The sequence below is a fragment of the Saccopteryx bilineata genome, chromosome 2 (genome assembly GCF_036850765.1).
Source record: "Saccopteryx bilineata isolate mSacBil1 chromosome 2, mSacBil1_pri_phased_curated, whole genome shotgun sequence".
In the NCBI taxonomy this organism is placed as follows: domain Eukaryota; kingdom Metazoa; phylum Chordata; class Mammalia; order Chiroptera; family Emballonuridae; genus Saccopteryx; species Saccopteryx bilineata.
This window is the reverse complement of record NC_089491.1, coordinates 365,162,064-365,177,919: the sequence shown is the minus strand read 5'-3', so window position 1 is coordinate 365,177,919 and position 15,856 is coordinate 365,162,064. Positions and strand designations below refer to the sequence as shown.

Below are 15,856 nucleotides of genomic sequence, written 5' to 3'. Positions count from 1 at the left end.
AACACCCCAGATGGGCAGAGCACCGGCCCCTGGTGGGCATGCCGGGTGGATCCCACTCGGGCACATGCGGGAGTCGGTCTGACTGCCTCCTCACTTCTAACTTTGGAAAAATACAAAAAAAAAAATTTAAGAAGCAGGTGATTGCTTCTCCTGTGTGCACTGACCAGGAATTAAACCTGGGACATCCAAATGCCAGGCTGACGCTTGACTGCTGAGCCACTGGCTGGGGCTTGTTATGCTTAAAATAAAAACACTATATGAAAGGTGGAAAAACTAAAGTAAAAAAGTCCAAACTTATGATTACCATATACATTTTTAAAGAGTCACTGATATATTTTTGTCATTAGACTAGTATTATCAACTTACAATATCAAAATTTCTTTTAAAAAGCTTGATTCACATGAATGAACCTTGTAAACATTATGCCATGTGAAAGAAACCAAACACAAGAGACCACATACTACATATAATTCCATTTATATGAAATGTCCAGAAGAGGCAAATCTACAGAGACAGAGAGTAGATTAGTGGTTGCCCAGGCCTGGCTGGGAGAAGGTGGGTGGTGTGTGAGGGGGTGTGATGGAAATTAGGGAATGACAGCAAAAGGTTATGCATTTTTAAATTAGTGATGGTTGCACACTCTGTGACTATACTAGGTTTTTACATTTTTTTAATTGTACATTTTAAATGGATGAATTGCATGGTATGTGACTTAGATGTCAATAGACTTACCAAAGAGAAAAAAAAAAGCTTTCACTCTGAAGCCACATTCCATCTCCAAGTAATGATATTAGGTACATAATTCGCTTTACAAAAACATACCTTTTTTTGTTGTTACTCTAATTAAGCATGATAAGAAAAAGCAATAGGAGACTAACCAGGTTTCTAAAACACCTAATGATGAAAGCAATATGCTTATTACAAATCAAATATGCACAAATATCAATTAATTGTTTATTTCCAGAGTAACAGATTAACAGCTGATGAATTAAATGTCCAAGGTTTTTTTGTTTGGTTGGGGGTTTTTTTGCTAGAGAGAAAAAAAGAGAAGAAGGGAGAGACATGAGAAGCATCAATTCTTAGTTGCATTACTTTAGTTGTTCATTGATTGCTTTCTCATATGTGCTTTGATGGGTGGATGGGAAGGCAGGCTCCAGTTGAACCAGTAACCTCTTGCTTAAGCCAGCAACCACGGGCTTCAAGCCAATGATCTTTGGACTTAAGACAGCAGCTATGGGGTCATGTTTATGATCCCATGCTCAAGCCGCAGACCCAGTGCTCAAGCTGTTGAGCCTGCGCTCAAGCCAGATGAGCCTGCACTCAGGCCAGTGACCTCAGGTTTCAAACCTGGGACCTTAGTGTCTCAGGTTGACGCTCTATCCACTATGCCACCACTGGTCAGGCTTAAATGTCTAAGTTTTAAAAATTTCATTTAACCTATAGGTTCAAATCATCTGCTGACCAGATCTCTTAATTAGAATATCTTAGTAAAATGTATTGCTTCAATTTTAATTTACTTCTCTCTACCTCTGTTGCACCTTTCATGAAAATTCTTTGAAATACTCTGATGGAGAAAGAGAAGAAAGAGGATAAAAGAATGGTCTCTACCATAAATCATCTCTAGCTCATTGAAGCTCAACATTTCTGCGATGAAACATTTTATATCTGTGCTTTCCAACACAGTAGCCAATTGTCACATGTGGCTATTGAGTGGTTGAAATGTGGCTACTGTGTGACCAAGAAACTGAATTTTAATTGTATTTAATTTTAATTAATGTAAGTTAAGTTTCAATTTAAATTTAAGTAGCCAATGTAGCTAGTGGCTACTATACTAGACAGTGTAGATTTAGATGAAGCACAACTAAACAATAGTCTTTTTTATTTTTAATTTATTTTTTACAGAGACAGAGAGTGAGTCAGAGAGAGGGATAGACAGGAACAGACAGACAGGAATGGAGAGATGAGAAGCATCAATCATTAGTTTTTCATTGTGTGTTGCAACACCTTAGTTGTTTATTGATTGCTTTCTCATATGTGCCTTGACCGCGGGCCTTCAGCAGACTGAGTGACCCCTTGTTGGAGCCAGCGACCTTGGGTTCAAGCTGGTGGGCTTTTGCTCAAACCAGATGAGCCCGTGCTCAAGCTGGCGACCTCGGGGTCTTGAACCTGGATCCTCTGTATCCCAGTCTGACGCTCTATCCACTGCACCACCGCCTGGTCAGGCTAAACAGCAGTCTTAAGGCAACTGTATGCTTATTATACTAAGAGTAACCCACAAAAGATTACTGAAGTAAAGGTATGTTTAGCAGATCAATTAGTAGACAAAAATCAACTGTTCAAACTTACCTGGCCATCTTCCATTTTGGCTTTTGGATAGTTGAGGATTAGTTTTGTTGCTTGTTCCCATTTTGCATGTGTATCTTCCCAAGCCTAAAATGAAGGCAATTACCACTTGAAAGCAACTTTAAACCTAGAGCTAAAAATCAATCAGTAATTGACAGGTCTCAAACTTGGTGCATATCATAAATATAATATCCTACTTGTAATATGCACATATTTTATGCATATTTGCTTCAAAAGCTATTCCTAGTCAAATACACATAACATGAGACTTCTAAAATTGAGGGCGGGGCCTGGGAGGGATGCTCTGTTGCTAAGGGCATACCTCAGTGTTTCCTGCAGTGGGATGCTCAATGCGCCTCAGTAGTGCCATCACTCTTTTCTGAAGTGCTGCTCTTCCTAAACAAAGACAACAGGAAGTCAACCTACTGCACTTAGAGTCCTGCTTGCTGATGGAGAAACTGGCAGGCCCAATCCAAAAGGCAGAGTAGGAGGAGTGGAATAAATGCTTCAAATGAGAAAGCTAAACACTGCCTTTTATCTCTCTTACCAGAAAAGTATTTCACTTGGACACCACAGAAATCTATAGCATAAAATAGTTATTCCCACGTGTATTTACTGAAAACACATGCCACTGTATTTAAAACTCCATTATATGGGGTAGGTCAAAAGTAGATTTACAGTTATGGAAAATAACACAATAACACATAAGAATATAAGAATAAACTGAGTTTCATGTACTCACAACTGTAAGCCTACTTTTCGCCACCCTACATACAATTCAGGCCAAGTAAATGATATTATCTTTAACTGCCAGCAATTTACACTGCCAGTTTTTACACAAATGTAGATCATCTTTAAAATTCAGTGAATGTTAACAATTTATTACAAATGCTATTTATTTTCACCTTACCTGTGCAGAAAAAAAATCTGGCTAAGCTTCTGAGTTAGCCCTGTAAACTTGCAAAGTAGTCATCTGAAATGCATCCTTGCATTCCTAGCACAATCAGGTATCATGTGATTCAAGGCAGTGAAAAGAAACATACATATTTACCTGTTGACATCATATTGCTGACAGAGGCAAATTCCATGAACGTGTTATAGTTGGGCAGGAAGTTATGCACCGATACTTCGTCCACCCCACACCGGATATCGGCTTCCTCACAGAGGTGGCGGAAACAGGACATGGCGACCAGAACAGCTTCAGTGTCAGGGCTCCACAGAAACATGTACAGGGCCACTTCCAGTTTGGTCTGTGCTTGTCGGCATATCGGTGGGGTTCCACTGCACCCTGCTGCACTATCCTGGGAGTCAGAGGTGACAGGCATGTATTTTCAAGTAGGTCATTTTACTTATAAAACCCAAAAATGCAATAAGCATTCCCCTTTAAACATGATAAGAATTTTCAAACCTCCAAATATCTTGTGTGAATAAGAAATGAGATTATTTATTTCGATCAACATAATGCTACTGTCTGTCCAAATTCTTTTTTTTTTCTTTCCTTTTTGTATTTTTCTGAAGTTGGAAACGGGGAGGCAGTCAGACTCCCGCATGTGCCCAACCGGGATCCACCCGACATGCCCACCAGGGGGCGATGCTCTGCCCATCTGGGGCATTGCTCTGTTGCAACCAGAGCCTTTCTAGCGCCTGAGGCAGAGGCCATGGAGCCGTCCCCAGCGCCCGGGCCAACTTTGTTCCAGCGGAGCCTCAGCTGCGGCAGGGGAAGAGACAGACAGAGAGGAAGGAGAGGAGGAAGGAGAGGGGGAGAGGTGGAGAAGCAGATGGGCGCTTCTCCTGTGTGCCCTGGCCAGGAATCAAACCCAGGACTCCCACATGCCAGGCCAACACTCTACCACCGAGCCAACCGGCCAGGGTTTATCTGTCCAATTTCAAACTGAGTATTATCCTATTCTAGATTCCAGAAATGTAGATTAAATCTAACATGAACACAAATAAACCACCCACAACATAAAAATGTAAAGCACTTCCCAAAGAGAAATGACAAAGGAAGAGGAAGTAACAGGAAATTCTATCAACCTACTGGAGGGAAGAAATACTGACTGAAATGAGAGTATAAACAAGAATTAAATATTGCTGTAGTAGAAGATACGTGATTCTGGATTACATATTCCCAAAGCATGAAATAGAAAAATCCTCATTTAGAAAACAAATGCTAATTCTGCAGGTAGACAACTGTAAACACTATACTGTATAGTTGTTATAGTTGTATTGAAAATTAGGGATTAAAAAAGCTTTAGTCTGAAAAAGAAACTCTTTTTGATTTTAATGTTCTGCATATACTATGATTTGTTTTTAAAATGAATCACACAACCAAATCATAGAAACGTTTATCTGTAACATGAAGAAAAATGCTTTCTTTCTCCCGGTAAAGTTGGCCTATTTTTTTTTTTTTTTTTTTTTTTTTTTTTTTTAGTGAGAGAGAGAGGAAAGGAGAGGAATGAGAATCATCAACTCATAGTTGGGTCACTTACTAGTTGTTCGGATTGTTTCTCACATGTGCCTTGCTGGGAGGCTCAAGCCAAGCAATGACCCCTTGCTTAAGCCAGTGACCCGGATATCATATTGACGACCCTGTGCTCAAGCCAGCGCCCCTACGCTCAAGCTGGCAGGCCTATGCTCAGGCTGGATGAGTTGTGCTCAAGCCAGCGCCCCTGCGCTCAAGCTGGCAAGCTATGCTCAGGCTGGATGAGTTGTGCTCAAGTCAGCACCCCTGCGCTCAAGCTGGCAGGCCTATGCTCAGGCTGGATGAGTTGTGCTCAAGCCAGCGTCCTCAGAGTTTCGGAAATGGGATCTCAGCATCCCAAGTTGACACTCTATCTATTGCACTACCATCAGTCAGGTTAAGCTGTACTTTTCAAAGTTGGTACAACTTTTAAACTTCTGAGATTTAAATGGTCTCTTTTATGAGGTGGGCTTTAATAATAATTACATCTGTCAGTTATAGCTCATAAGCCTCAAATACTTGATCAACTACTGTTTACAAATTTTGCAAATGATTCCATTTAATCCTTACAACAATTCTGGGGCAAGAATTATCGTTATCTCTATTTTAAAATTTGAGGAATTGAGTCAGATATGTTAGGAACCTGTATCAGTTTCCACAGAGAGCTGTGCTAGAGCTAGACTCTAAGCAGTTCTCTACCATGCTACACTACCTAGTTGAAATTTACCAGAGTTCATTTGGAAGAAAATACAGAGCACCGACGACAATACAGGAAAACTAGAAAAGCAGCTGCTTACCATGGATGAGCTTCCTTTTCCCTTCCGGAGAGAGGCTCCAGGAGTGCAAGTGCGCAGTAGCTCTTCGTGGTCTATGGACATCTGACTGGTATTGCCACTTGAAGGAATGTCACATCCCCCATAAAGGAACAGAAAGTGACAGGAGCTTCTATCTGCCTGCTAGAAAGAAATAAATAAGCCTTTCTGAAGCACTGTTAACCAAAAGAAATAAATACTTAATACAAGTTATCTTCCTATTTGAGACTACCCTGGAAAACTTCTCCTCACAACGCCCAGCTCTCCCTTTGAAGAGCATTCACTAGAAACCCCATAGCACAAATAACATCTGGTCAATATCTCTGAAACACCTCTGTTTTACACCCTTCAAATCATCAGAAACAATAAATTCTAGAAACGTAAATTAACATTTCTCAATATAACATGGACACAAGTAAAACATCAACACGTACTTCTCAGTCAATTAAAAATGACTTATCAAGATTTTCTTCCACAAGATTTTATCTCGGCCATGTCAGGATAATTGGTACTTGACTCTTCTGAGATTAAATTCCTCTGGACCAGTAACTGACACTGATATTTATGCCAAGTATGTCACAAGAGTGACTTGATTGACCAAAGTAGTACAGATTTATTACTGGGTTGGACTGCTAATGCTGTACTGTGGAGAATTTTACCACAGGCAAAGGCATAAAACTTTGAAGTCTAATGTTCTTCCTCATCCTAGAATAATGCCAAATTCCACTATATTAACACAGTAAGATAAGCCAGATGTGAATAAACCCAATTCACCATGAGTCAAAAAAAATTTAACAAGCTGCATGGCCAACTGAAAAGCATATGAATTTGTTACATTTAAGATTGCTCATAGCTATGACTCTAGAAATAAATAAAAATTCACTGAATCAAGTACTTATAAAACTATCCTATAAGAGAATATTTAATTTTTTTTTAAATTTTATTTATTCATTTTAGAGAGAGAGACAGAGAGAGAGAAGGGGGGGAGGAGCTGGAAGCATCAACTCCCATATTTACCCATAAGAGAATATTTAATTGACTAATTATAGAAACATATTAAAAGAAATTCAAGGCTCTTCCCTATCCCCTAAAACCTTGTTTTTTGTTTTTTGTTTTTGTATTTTTCCGAAGCTGGAAACGGGGAGGCAGTCAGACAGACTCCCGCACGTGCCCGACCGGGATCCACCCAGCATGCCCACCAGGGGGCGATGCTCTGCCCATCTGGGGCGTTGCTCTGCCGCAATCAGAGCCATTCTAGCGCCTGAGACAGAGGCCACAGAGCCATACTCAGTGCCCGGGCAAACTTTGCTCCAGTGGAGCCTTGGCTGCGGGAGGGGAAGAGAGAGACAGATAGGAAGGAGAGGGGGAAGGGTGGAGAAGTTGATGGGCGCTTCTCCTGTGTGCCCTGGCCGGGAATCAAACCCGGGACTCCTGCATGCCAGGCTGACGCTCTACCACTGAGCCAACCGGCCAGGGCTAAAACCTTGTTATTACGCTTCAAAAGTTCAGAATCAAACTTTTCACTCGACCCAAAGGAAGAAGGCTACTGATACTTTCAAGGTGAAACCTTGATGGCAGGAATATAAATAAATACCTGTCCCTTTCAGCTTCTTTTTAAATTTCATGTATTTATTTATTTATTTATTTATTTATTTATTTATTTTTGCGGGGGGGGGGAGAGAAGGGGGAGGAGCAGAAAACATCAACTCCCATACGTGCCTTGACCAGGCAAGCCCAGGGTTTTGAACCAGTGACCTCAGTGTTCCAGGTCGGCACTTTATCCACTGTGCCACCACAGGTCAGGCCACCTTCAGCTTCTTCATAGATAACATCCCCTGATCTAGTACAGCCATAAGATCCAAATCTTAGGTATGAACTTGCGAGCAGAGTAAGAATATGCTCCTCAGTCTACTTTGGTTATAGCCCCCCCACTCCTCCTAGGCCTGGCCCATAGAGACCTGCTTAACTCAATTAGAATCAATCAGGATCACGACTCTAATACCAAAGCCTCAGAATAATTTTTTAAATGTTGATTTGCTAGTCATTGGCCTCTGCCCATATTTCCCTTGAAGATTCTGTAAGAGGGAGGAGCTGATAATCTCTTCCCATGACAATTCCAAATATTCTTCCCTTTTTAAAAATGTCATTTTGCTTACCTTATTTTTAAGAAGAAATTTATTCCTGCAGATCAAAATTTCCCGCAACCACTTGAGAATTTCTGTGCTACTAAGCATTTGATGGCTAGTTAATTTCTTGCAGATGTAAAAAAGCATTTGTGAGCTGCAATAACATAAAGTTCATTATTACCAGCATTGTCAATAAATAATCTGAGTTTAGAGAAGGTTATTTTGCCTTGTATGATTTGTTTTAGAGAATGGTTATCAAAATGCTAATAGCATGACAATCAAAGGAAATACATCTATAGAATATGTAAAAAACCAAACAAACAAAAAACCAATCAAGTACTTGTAAGCCCCCTATTTCCCAAACTCCTAATTACTTCATTCATGTATCTAATCCTTGTGGAGGACTCAAAAAAAAGACAGACCACGTGTACAGCAGACTACGTAAACCCAGTGCTCTAGAGCGGGGGTCTTCAAACAACCACCTACAGGCCAAAACCAGTCCATCAACTGCTCTTGCAAATAAACCTATTCATTTACATGTATAGTCTGTGGCTGCTTCCATGCTTCAATAGTAGAACTGAATAGTTATGACAGAGACTATCTAGCCTACAAAACCTAAAACATTTAATACCTGGCCCTTTACAGAAAAAATTCACTAATCCCTAATCTGAAGCTGTGCTGTCCAACGCAGTAGCTACCAGCCAGCTACCACAGGTGGTTACTGAACATTGGAAATGTGGCTTGTCCAAACTGAGCTGTGCTGTAAGTGTGAAACACACACTAAATTTTGAAGACCATTAAAAAAAGAATGTAAAACATCTCATTAATATCTTTTATATTGACTACATGTTGAAATGATATTCTAGAGTTATACTGAGTTAAAAATATATTAAAATTAATTATACCTGCTTCTTTTTTACTATTTAATGTGACAACTAGAATATTTTAAAGCATACATGTGGTTTACATTACGTTACTACTGAAGAACACAGCTCTAGAGTAGAGGACTTATCTCAGCCGCCGAGTGGCTTAGCGCACCCAGTTATGCAATAAGAGAATGACAAAACCTGAGCATAAATTGTCTTCAATGTATATTGCCTTTGTGCTCATTAAAAAGGAATATAGGGCCCAGGAAATAAATTATAAAATTCTGTACGTTTTTGCCTTCTAAGCAGATGTTCATTATTAATTCAGTCATCAAAAACACTGGTATTAAAAATGTATGAAAGATCATACAATTTTAAAAACCAGAAACTATTGCCCTGGCCAGTTGGCTCAGTGGTAGAGCGTCGGCCTGGCATGCAGAGGTCCCGGGTTCGATTCCCGGTCAGGGCACACAGGAGAAGTGCCCATCTGCTTCTCCACCCCTCCCCCTCTCCTTCCTCTCTGTCTCTCTCTTCCCCGCCCGCAGCAAGGCTCCATTGGAGCAAAGATGGCCCGGCGCTGGGGATGGCTCCTTGGCCTCTGCCCCAGGCGCTAGAGTGGCTCTGGTAGCAAAAGAGCGACGCCCCGGATGGGCAGAGCATCGCCTCATGGTGGGCAGAGCGTCGCCCCCTGGTGGGTGAGCCGGGTGGATCCCGGTGGGGCGCATGCGGGAGTCTGTCTCTCCCCGTTTACAGCTTCAGAAAAATACAAAAAACAAACAAACAAACAATAAAAAACACCCAGAAACTATTAATGCTACAAGATTTTAAAACTCTAAACTTATAACTGCACAAAGTCAATTTGCAATACCGTTGTAACTACATAGAAATCTGAAATAAAAGAGAATATACCAAATAACAGTGTTAATGGTTGGGTAATAACATTTAAAAATTTATTTTCTACATTACTGTTGACATTGTTTCCACAGTTAAAACAAGAAACAATCTGATAATTTTAAGTCAAATAAAAAACAAAACCATAAAACCTCTGGAGGTATAAGTGAATAAAGTTTTACAATAAAACCAAGTTAATACTTAAAGGCAAAATATAAAATTTTAAATTGAATTAAAATATAAAAGTCCATATACCTAATTTCCCAAAATGTTTCCACAGGAGCATCAGGGTTCCACAAATCAATGCTATCTAACTGATGAAGAACCAGCAGAGCCTGATTTTTTAAAAAGAGAGAGAAGATTTACTCAAAAAATATTTGGTAAACATGACACTAGACTATTTATTTTACAAATGACAACAAATCGAGCTATTTAATTGTAGCCTCAATATATACAGTGTAAGGAAAAACAGAAAAACTCAGAACCCAAATCTCTAAGGGAAAATATATGTATTTAACTTCACGCATATGTATGTGGATATAACTAAATCATTCTATTCATATCACTCTTACTTAGAATGGCATACATGTATGAAGCTAAGTGATGAATTCAGAACACCAACATATACAACTAAAAGCTGCTTTCAGATACAAACAATTTCAATAAGTATCAAAGAACTCTGTGAAACATAAAATCAATCCCCAAGTAAGAAGAGCTTGCAAAATTAATACATACAACAATATTTTAGTTCTAGGCCAAAAGATAAAGTAAAAGTTACCTTGCCACAAATTCTTTTCAAACACAGAAAACATAAATTATTTTTCAAAAACAAGAGAGAGGAGAGCAAAATAGACTTTGCATTTCATATTTAGGATGAAATATTTCATTCTAAAATATTTCAATTGACAGAACTGAAACTGGAATTTGGCTCACAGAAAATAAAAAGGAAATAATTAATTTGAAATATAGAACATACAAAAAACACTATTATGAAATAAATTACAGCTCCAAAAGGTATAAAGAGTAAACTAGCCTCTTCCTTCAAACCAGCCCTACCCTAACTGCATTCTACTTCCCCCAGAGACACTGCTGAGCCCTGCACATTCCTCTCAGTCCTTAGCGTATATGGCAATTCTTGACTCGGCTTTGAAGCCTTTTATTAAAATTCCAATGAAACACTGTTTGGAACAAATAATAAGAATTGATAACTCCTCTTAAAAGTAAATCAAGTAATCAATGTAAAATAATTTTTTAAAAGCTGACTGTATTCACACCCACTAGGATGGCTATAATCAAAAAGACAAACAATGACAAGTACTGAAAAAGCTACTGGAAGCCTTATACATTGCTAGTGGGAATATAAAAGGATGCAGTTCCTTTGGAAAAGAGTTTGGAAGTTCCTGAAAAAGTTAAACAGAGTTACCATATGGACCCAGCAATTACACTCCTAGCTATAGACTTAAGAGAAATGTCCACACAACTTTCACACAAATTTTCACAGCAGCATTATTCATAATAGCCAAAAAGTAGAAACAGTCCAAATATCCATCAACTGATGAGTAGATGACAAGAAAATGCATTACATCCATACAATGAAAAATTTGGTAATGAAGAATGAAGTAGTGATTCATAATAAAATACAGATGAACCTTGAAAACATTATGTTAAATAAAACGAGCCAGACACAAAAGGCCACATTATGATCCTGCTTATATGAAATATCTAGAATGAGCAAATCTATAAAGACAGAAGACAGATTAGGGGTTGGCACAGCTGGGGTGAACAGAGAATGGAGATTAGATACAGGAGATGGTTGTACAACATTATGAATATACTAAAAAGCACTGAGCTTTTACACTTTAAAATAGTAAACTTTATGGCGTCGGCCTGGCGTGCAGAAGTCCCAGGTTCGATTCCCGGCCAGGGCACACAGGAGAAGCGTCCATCTGCTTCTCCACCCCTCCCCCTCTCCTTCCTCTCTGTCTCTCTCTTCCCCTCCCACAGCCAAGGCTCCACTGGAGCAAAGTTGGCCCGGGCGCTGAGGATGGCTCTGTGGCCTCTGCCTCAGGCACTAGAATGGCTCTGATTGCGGCAGAGCAACACCCCAGATGGGCAGAGCATCACCCCCTGGTGGGCGTGCCGGGTGGATCCCGGTCGGGTGCATGTGGAAGTCTGTCTAACTGCCTCCCATTTCCAACTTCAGAAAAATACAAAAAAAAAAAGTAAACTTTATGGTACATGAATTGTATCTGGATTTAAAATTCAAAAATGTCAACTACAATTAGAAAACTTTGAGTTTTTCATTAAGCATAAAAATGTGTACAATGTTTTTCTATGTGTGATATAAAGCAAATAAACCCCTTCTTTCTCCATGGAGTTGATAAAACAGTGGGTAGACAAAAACATACCATTTCCAGCAATGACATCTCTGTCATTACAGCTGTGCAGAAATCACATTTATCACCCACAGAAACCACATGTCAAAGAAACGTCAAGAATGTACACAGTTCCAGTCTTCCCTCAAGAGCCCAGAAACCATGTCTCCCTTACCTCCATTGCTTCCTGAGCGATCTCCGGCATGTGTGACTGAGGGACCAGTTGGACAAGCCCTGTAATTAATTCCGCTGTACTCCCTTGGGTTTCAGGCCCCTGTTTTCTTGGATTCTGAAAGGTAAAAAGCAAATTTCAATTAAAATAATAATCGGACAAGCTAAAAGGAGTAGGGAATGTAGAATGACAGCTAATGGGTACTAGGTTTCTTCTGGGGATGATGAGTATGTTCTAGAACTAGATAGCAGTAATGGCTGCACAACCTTGTATATACTAAATACAGTGAACTGTATACTTTTTTTGAGAGAGAGAGAGAAAGAGAGAAGGAGAGGGAGAGAGGGAGGGAAGGAGAGAGGGAAGGAGAGAGGGAAGGAGAGAGGGAAGGAAGGAGGGGGGAAGCAACAACTCTTTGTTCCACTTAGTTATATACCCACTGATTGCTTCTCATATGTGCCCTGACTGTGGCTCAAACTGGTGACCTTGGGGTCTGGCTGGCACTCTTGAGATCACAACAGTGACACTGGCACTCCAGAACAACGCTCTACCCACTACATTACCCATTAGGGCAAACTGTACACTTTTAAATGGTGAATTTATAGTATGTGAATATCTCAAAAATAATTGTGGAATTTTTTAATAAATCGAAACTGCTTTTGTTAAGGATTCTTAGTCTACATCTGTACTTGGTCATTAATGTAAATAATGTCCAGGAAAAATATCTTAACTAAAAGAAAATGAATTAAGTATTAACTTTTCATAAGAAATCGTATCAATAGTTTTTTTAGCACATTACAATGACTACATAATATACCTCTGGTTTGGAACTTAATGGTTTTGATCTTATAAATGAGTGTGATCAAAGGCAAAGGATATGCATGCTGGATAAGACTGCATAATTATCTCGTGCAGCTCCTTGTCCAGCACATAGGACCTACCCAGATCAACACAGGGCTAGAATCCATACCTTCAGATAGCCACACCTCAGTCCTTTTCATTGTGGAACACTGTGCACTAGGAAAAGTAAACTCACAGTGTATATAAATACAAATGACTATCTACTTAACGAGATTAAAAAGCTTCCTGAAACTTGGAAGCATCTATTTATACTTCAAGAATATAATGGGTTCGCCTGACCAGGTGGTGGTGCAGTGGAAAGAGCATCAGACTGGGATGCCAAGGACCCAGGTTCAAGACTCTGAGGTCGCCAGCTTGAGCGCGGGCTCATCTAGTTTGAGCAAAAGCTCACCAGCTTGGACCCAAGGTCACTGGCTCAAGCAAGGGATTACTCGGTCTGCTGAAGGCCCGTGGCCAAGACACATATGAGAAAGCAATCAATGAACAACTAAGGTGTTGCAACGAAAAACTAATGACTGATGATTCTCATCTCTCCGTTCCTGTCTGTCTATCCCTCTGTCTCTGTAAAAAAAAAAAAAAAAAAAAAGAATATATGGTTCATTTAAGTGAGACCAGTGCAACATATTTTTATTTTGCTAATTACAGATTCTTTCCCAACATAATAATTAAGGCAAGCCCTCACCCTAGTATATCCATAATTCAAATACTGTTAGCCTATTTTCTAATGTCATATTCAATTAGTAATAACCCAATAACACTTACTTATATTCAATCATTAATACCTGATACCAAAGACACAAGTAAAAAAGAAGATGTGTTTCCTACCAATCAGACCAAGAAGTATTAGATTACAAGTGAGATAAGAACTATGAAGATACACATTTGCTATAAGCACTTGTATCAGGAAAATACGGCAGTCAGAGAGGCTTCCTGAGGGCAGTATAACAGCTCAGAACTAGCAGGAATTACGAGGTCAAGAGGAGAGGGAAACATACAGTAGGCAGAGGGAACAGCAGCATAAGGGCAGGTATAGAGGAATGGGGTAAGTAAGATGGATGGAAAAACAGGCCATCATGACTAAAGATAAATACACTGCTAGAGGTGGTAGGCAGGAGTCAGGTTCTGCATGACCTCGTAGGTCTATCTGAAGTTCAGTCTTTATCCCAAGATCAATTTAAAGTAGAAGGTTTTAAGCTGGGCAGGGGCATTATAAGATTTGCTTTTAAAGGAGATCAACATAAGTTTAGTGCAGAAAGATAAGAAGGAGGTAGGAAGACATGGTAGAGATGAAAGATAATAAAATTGCATTACTTTAAAAATAACATGATTAAGAACATTTACCAGTTATTCATACACTTCTATTATTTACTAAGATTTAGAAATTTTATATATAAAATATGAAATAATCAATGAATCTATTTTAACTTACCTTTGGTTATTCTAAGAAAAGTTGTCTAACCACTAGATGGCAGCAAAGAAAATAATTTCAGTTTTAAATGGCCCTTTTGTGTTTGCTAAATGTTGAACTTGGAAAACTGCAAGTGTTGTTTAAATTCTTGTTCTTTCAGCAATAAAATATTTAACACATAAGGCACCAATGACTTTGGTGTCTTCTCTGATCCTGAATTATAGCTATGCAAACAAAGTGGTGCTAGTATATTGTATGCGACACGAATGATGAAATAACTTGTGCTACATAACAAAAAAATAAGGAAAACGGTATTTTGTTACTTTCATAGAGTCTCATTGAGAGTTTTCATGACATTTTTCCATGCCTAAGTTCTAACAATTTATTCTATTAGATCCCCAAATTGGGATGGGCTTTTCAAAGAGTTCAAAAAACATCACAGGCCTTCTTTTGGAATCACTAATACTTTGAGGAATTCTGTCTCCTTTTCTTCTCTTTTCTCCAGAAAAAATACAAATACATTTGTTCTTTTAAAATTCAGGGGGTTCAGAAAACTCTTGCAACTATGGATATCAAGTTATAAACTCCTATAATAGTAATGTGAAAAATATGCCACCAAAATTGAAAGTCCCTTAGCACTTACAAGGCCTATTGCTGAACAAAGCAGTAAGAATTAGCTTTCTGGACACTGCTCTCCAGAGACTGGAGAGACACCACAAAACTTAAACATGTTATCCTATGAACTTCACAATATATTATCTTTACATATGGGGCATTAATAATATTAATGTTAATGTTAGCTATTTTATTAATAGTAACACTAGCTAAGACATACTTGTCCTTATTATGCATTATACATTGTTTCTAAAAACATAACACATTCAATCTCAATCTTCTTGATCTAAGGTAGAAACTATTATCACAACACTTCACAAGAGGAAACTAAAGCACAGAGAGATTATTCACCCAAATCACACAGCTAGTCTGTCTCCAGAGCCCATGCTTTTAATCACTTCAGATAACTATCACTCATTCACATCTGTTAGTTCCTACTTCTTTTGTGTACTGTGCCTTCTGGAATCTAATGCTATCTTCTGGAATCCATTAAAAGCCAAGCTGACAATAACCACAGCCATTTCCATCTTTTCCTTCCAATACAGAATTTGTAGGCAAAGCCAGTAATAACACAAGGCTGATGACAGGAAGAAAAGAGAATAGAAAAGCTAAATGGTTTGGCAATAGCAGTTGAGTTTTTAAAAACCAACCATATAAATGGAAAAAGCACTCGTACATATTTAGTTTGTTTCATTAACTTCACCCCCATCCTAGGATAATGCCTGAATAATATATAATCTGTTAAAAGGTGAGGACAGAAGAGCAAACCAAAGTATATTATTTAATGATAAGGAAAATAAAGTAAAATAAAAATCTGATCTAATTATATCAGTATTCTCTGTTAGTTTTTTTAGGAATGTCTTTGAGCATGATCAGAAAGGATTAGTATGTGATCTTTAGCTAACAATTATATCCAAGGTCTGGGCATT

General features: G+C 38.8%; 1 protein-coding gene across 5 annotated transcripts in view; it reads right to left on the bottom strand.

Moving 5' to 3' along the window:
* The window catches only part of NF1 (neurofibromin 1), a 246,036-nt gene that overhangs the window by 142,171 nt on the left and 88,009 nt on the right, over positions 1 to 15,856 (bottom strand). For 4 of the 5 annotated variants that reach the window (XM_066263280.1, XM_066263276.1, XM_066263279.1 and 1 more), the window contains 7 exons: positions 12,050 to 12,163; positions 9,755 to 9,834; positions 7,773 to 7,896; positions 5,602 to 5,760; positions 3,395 to 3,644; positions 2,666 to 2,739; positions 2,347 to 2,430 (listed from right to left, as the gene is read on the bottom strand). In XM_066263280.1, the coding sequence (XP_066119377.1) occupies positions 2,347 to 2,430; positions 2,666 to 2,739; positions 3,395 to 3,644; positions 5,602 to 5,760; positions 7,773 to 7,896; positions 9,755 to 9,834; positions 12,050 to 12,163 (885 nt within the window). The remainder of the gene's footprint in view (positions 1 to 2,346; positions 2,431 to 2,665; positions 2,740 to 3,394; positions 3,645 to 5,601; positions 5,761 to 7,772; positions 7,897 to 9,754; positions 9,835 to 12,049; positions 12,164 to 15,856) is intronic. The other variant, XM_066263277.1, reaches the window with a different exon arrangement.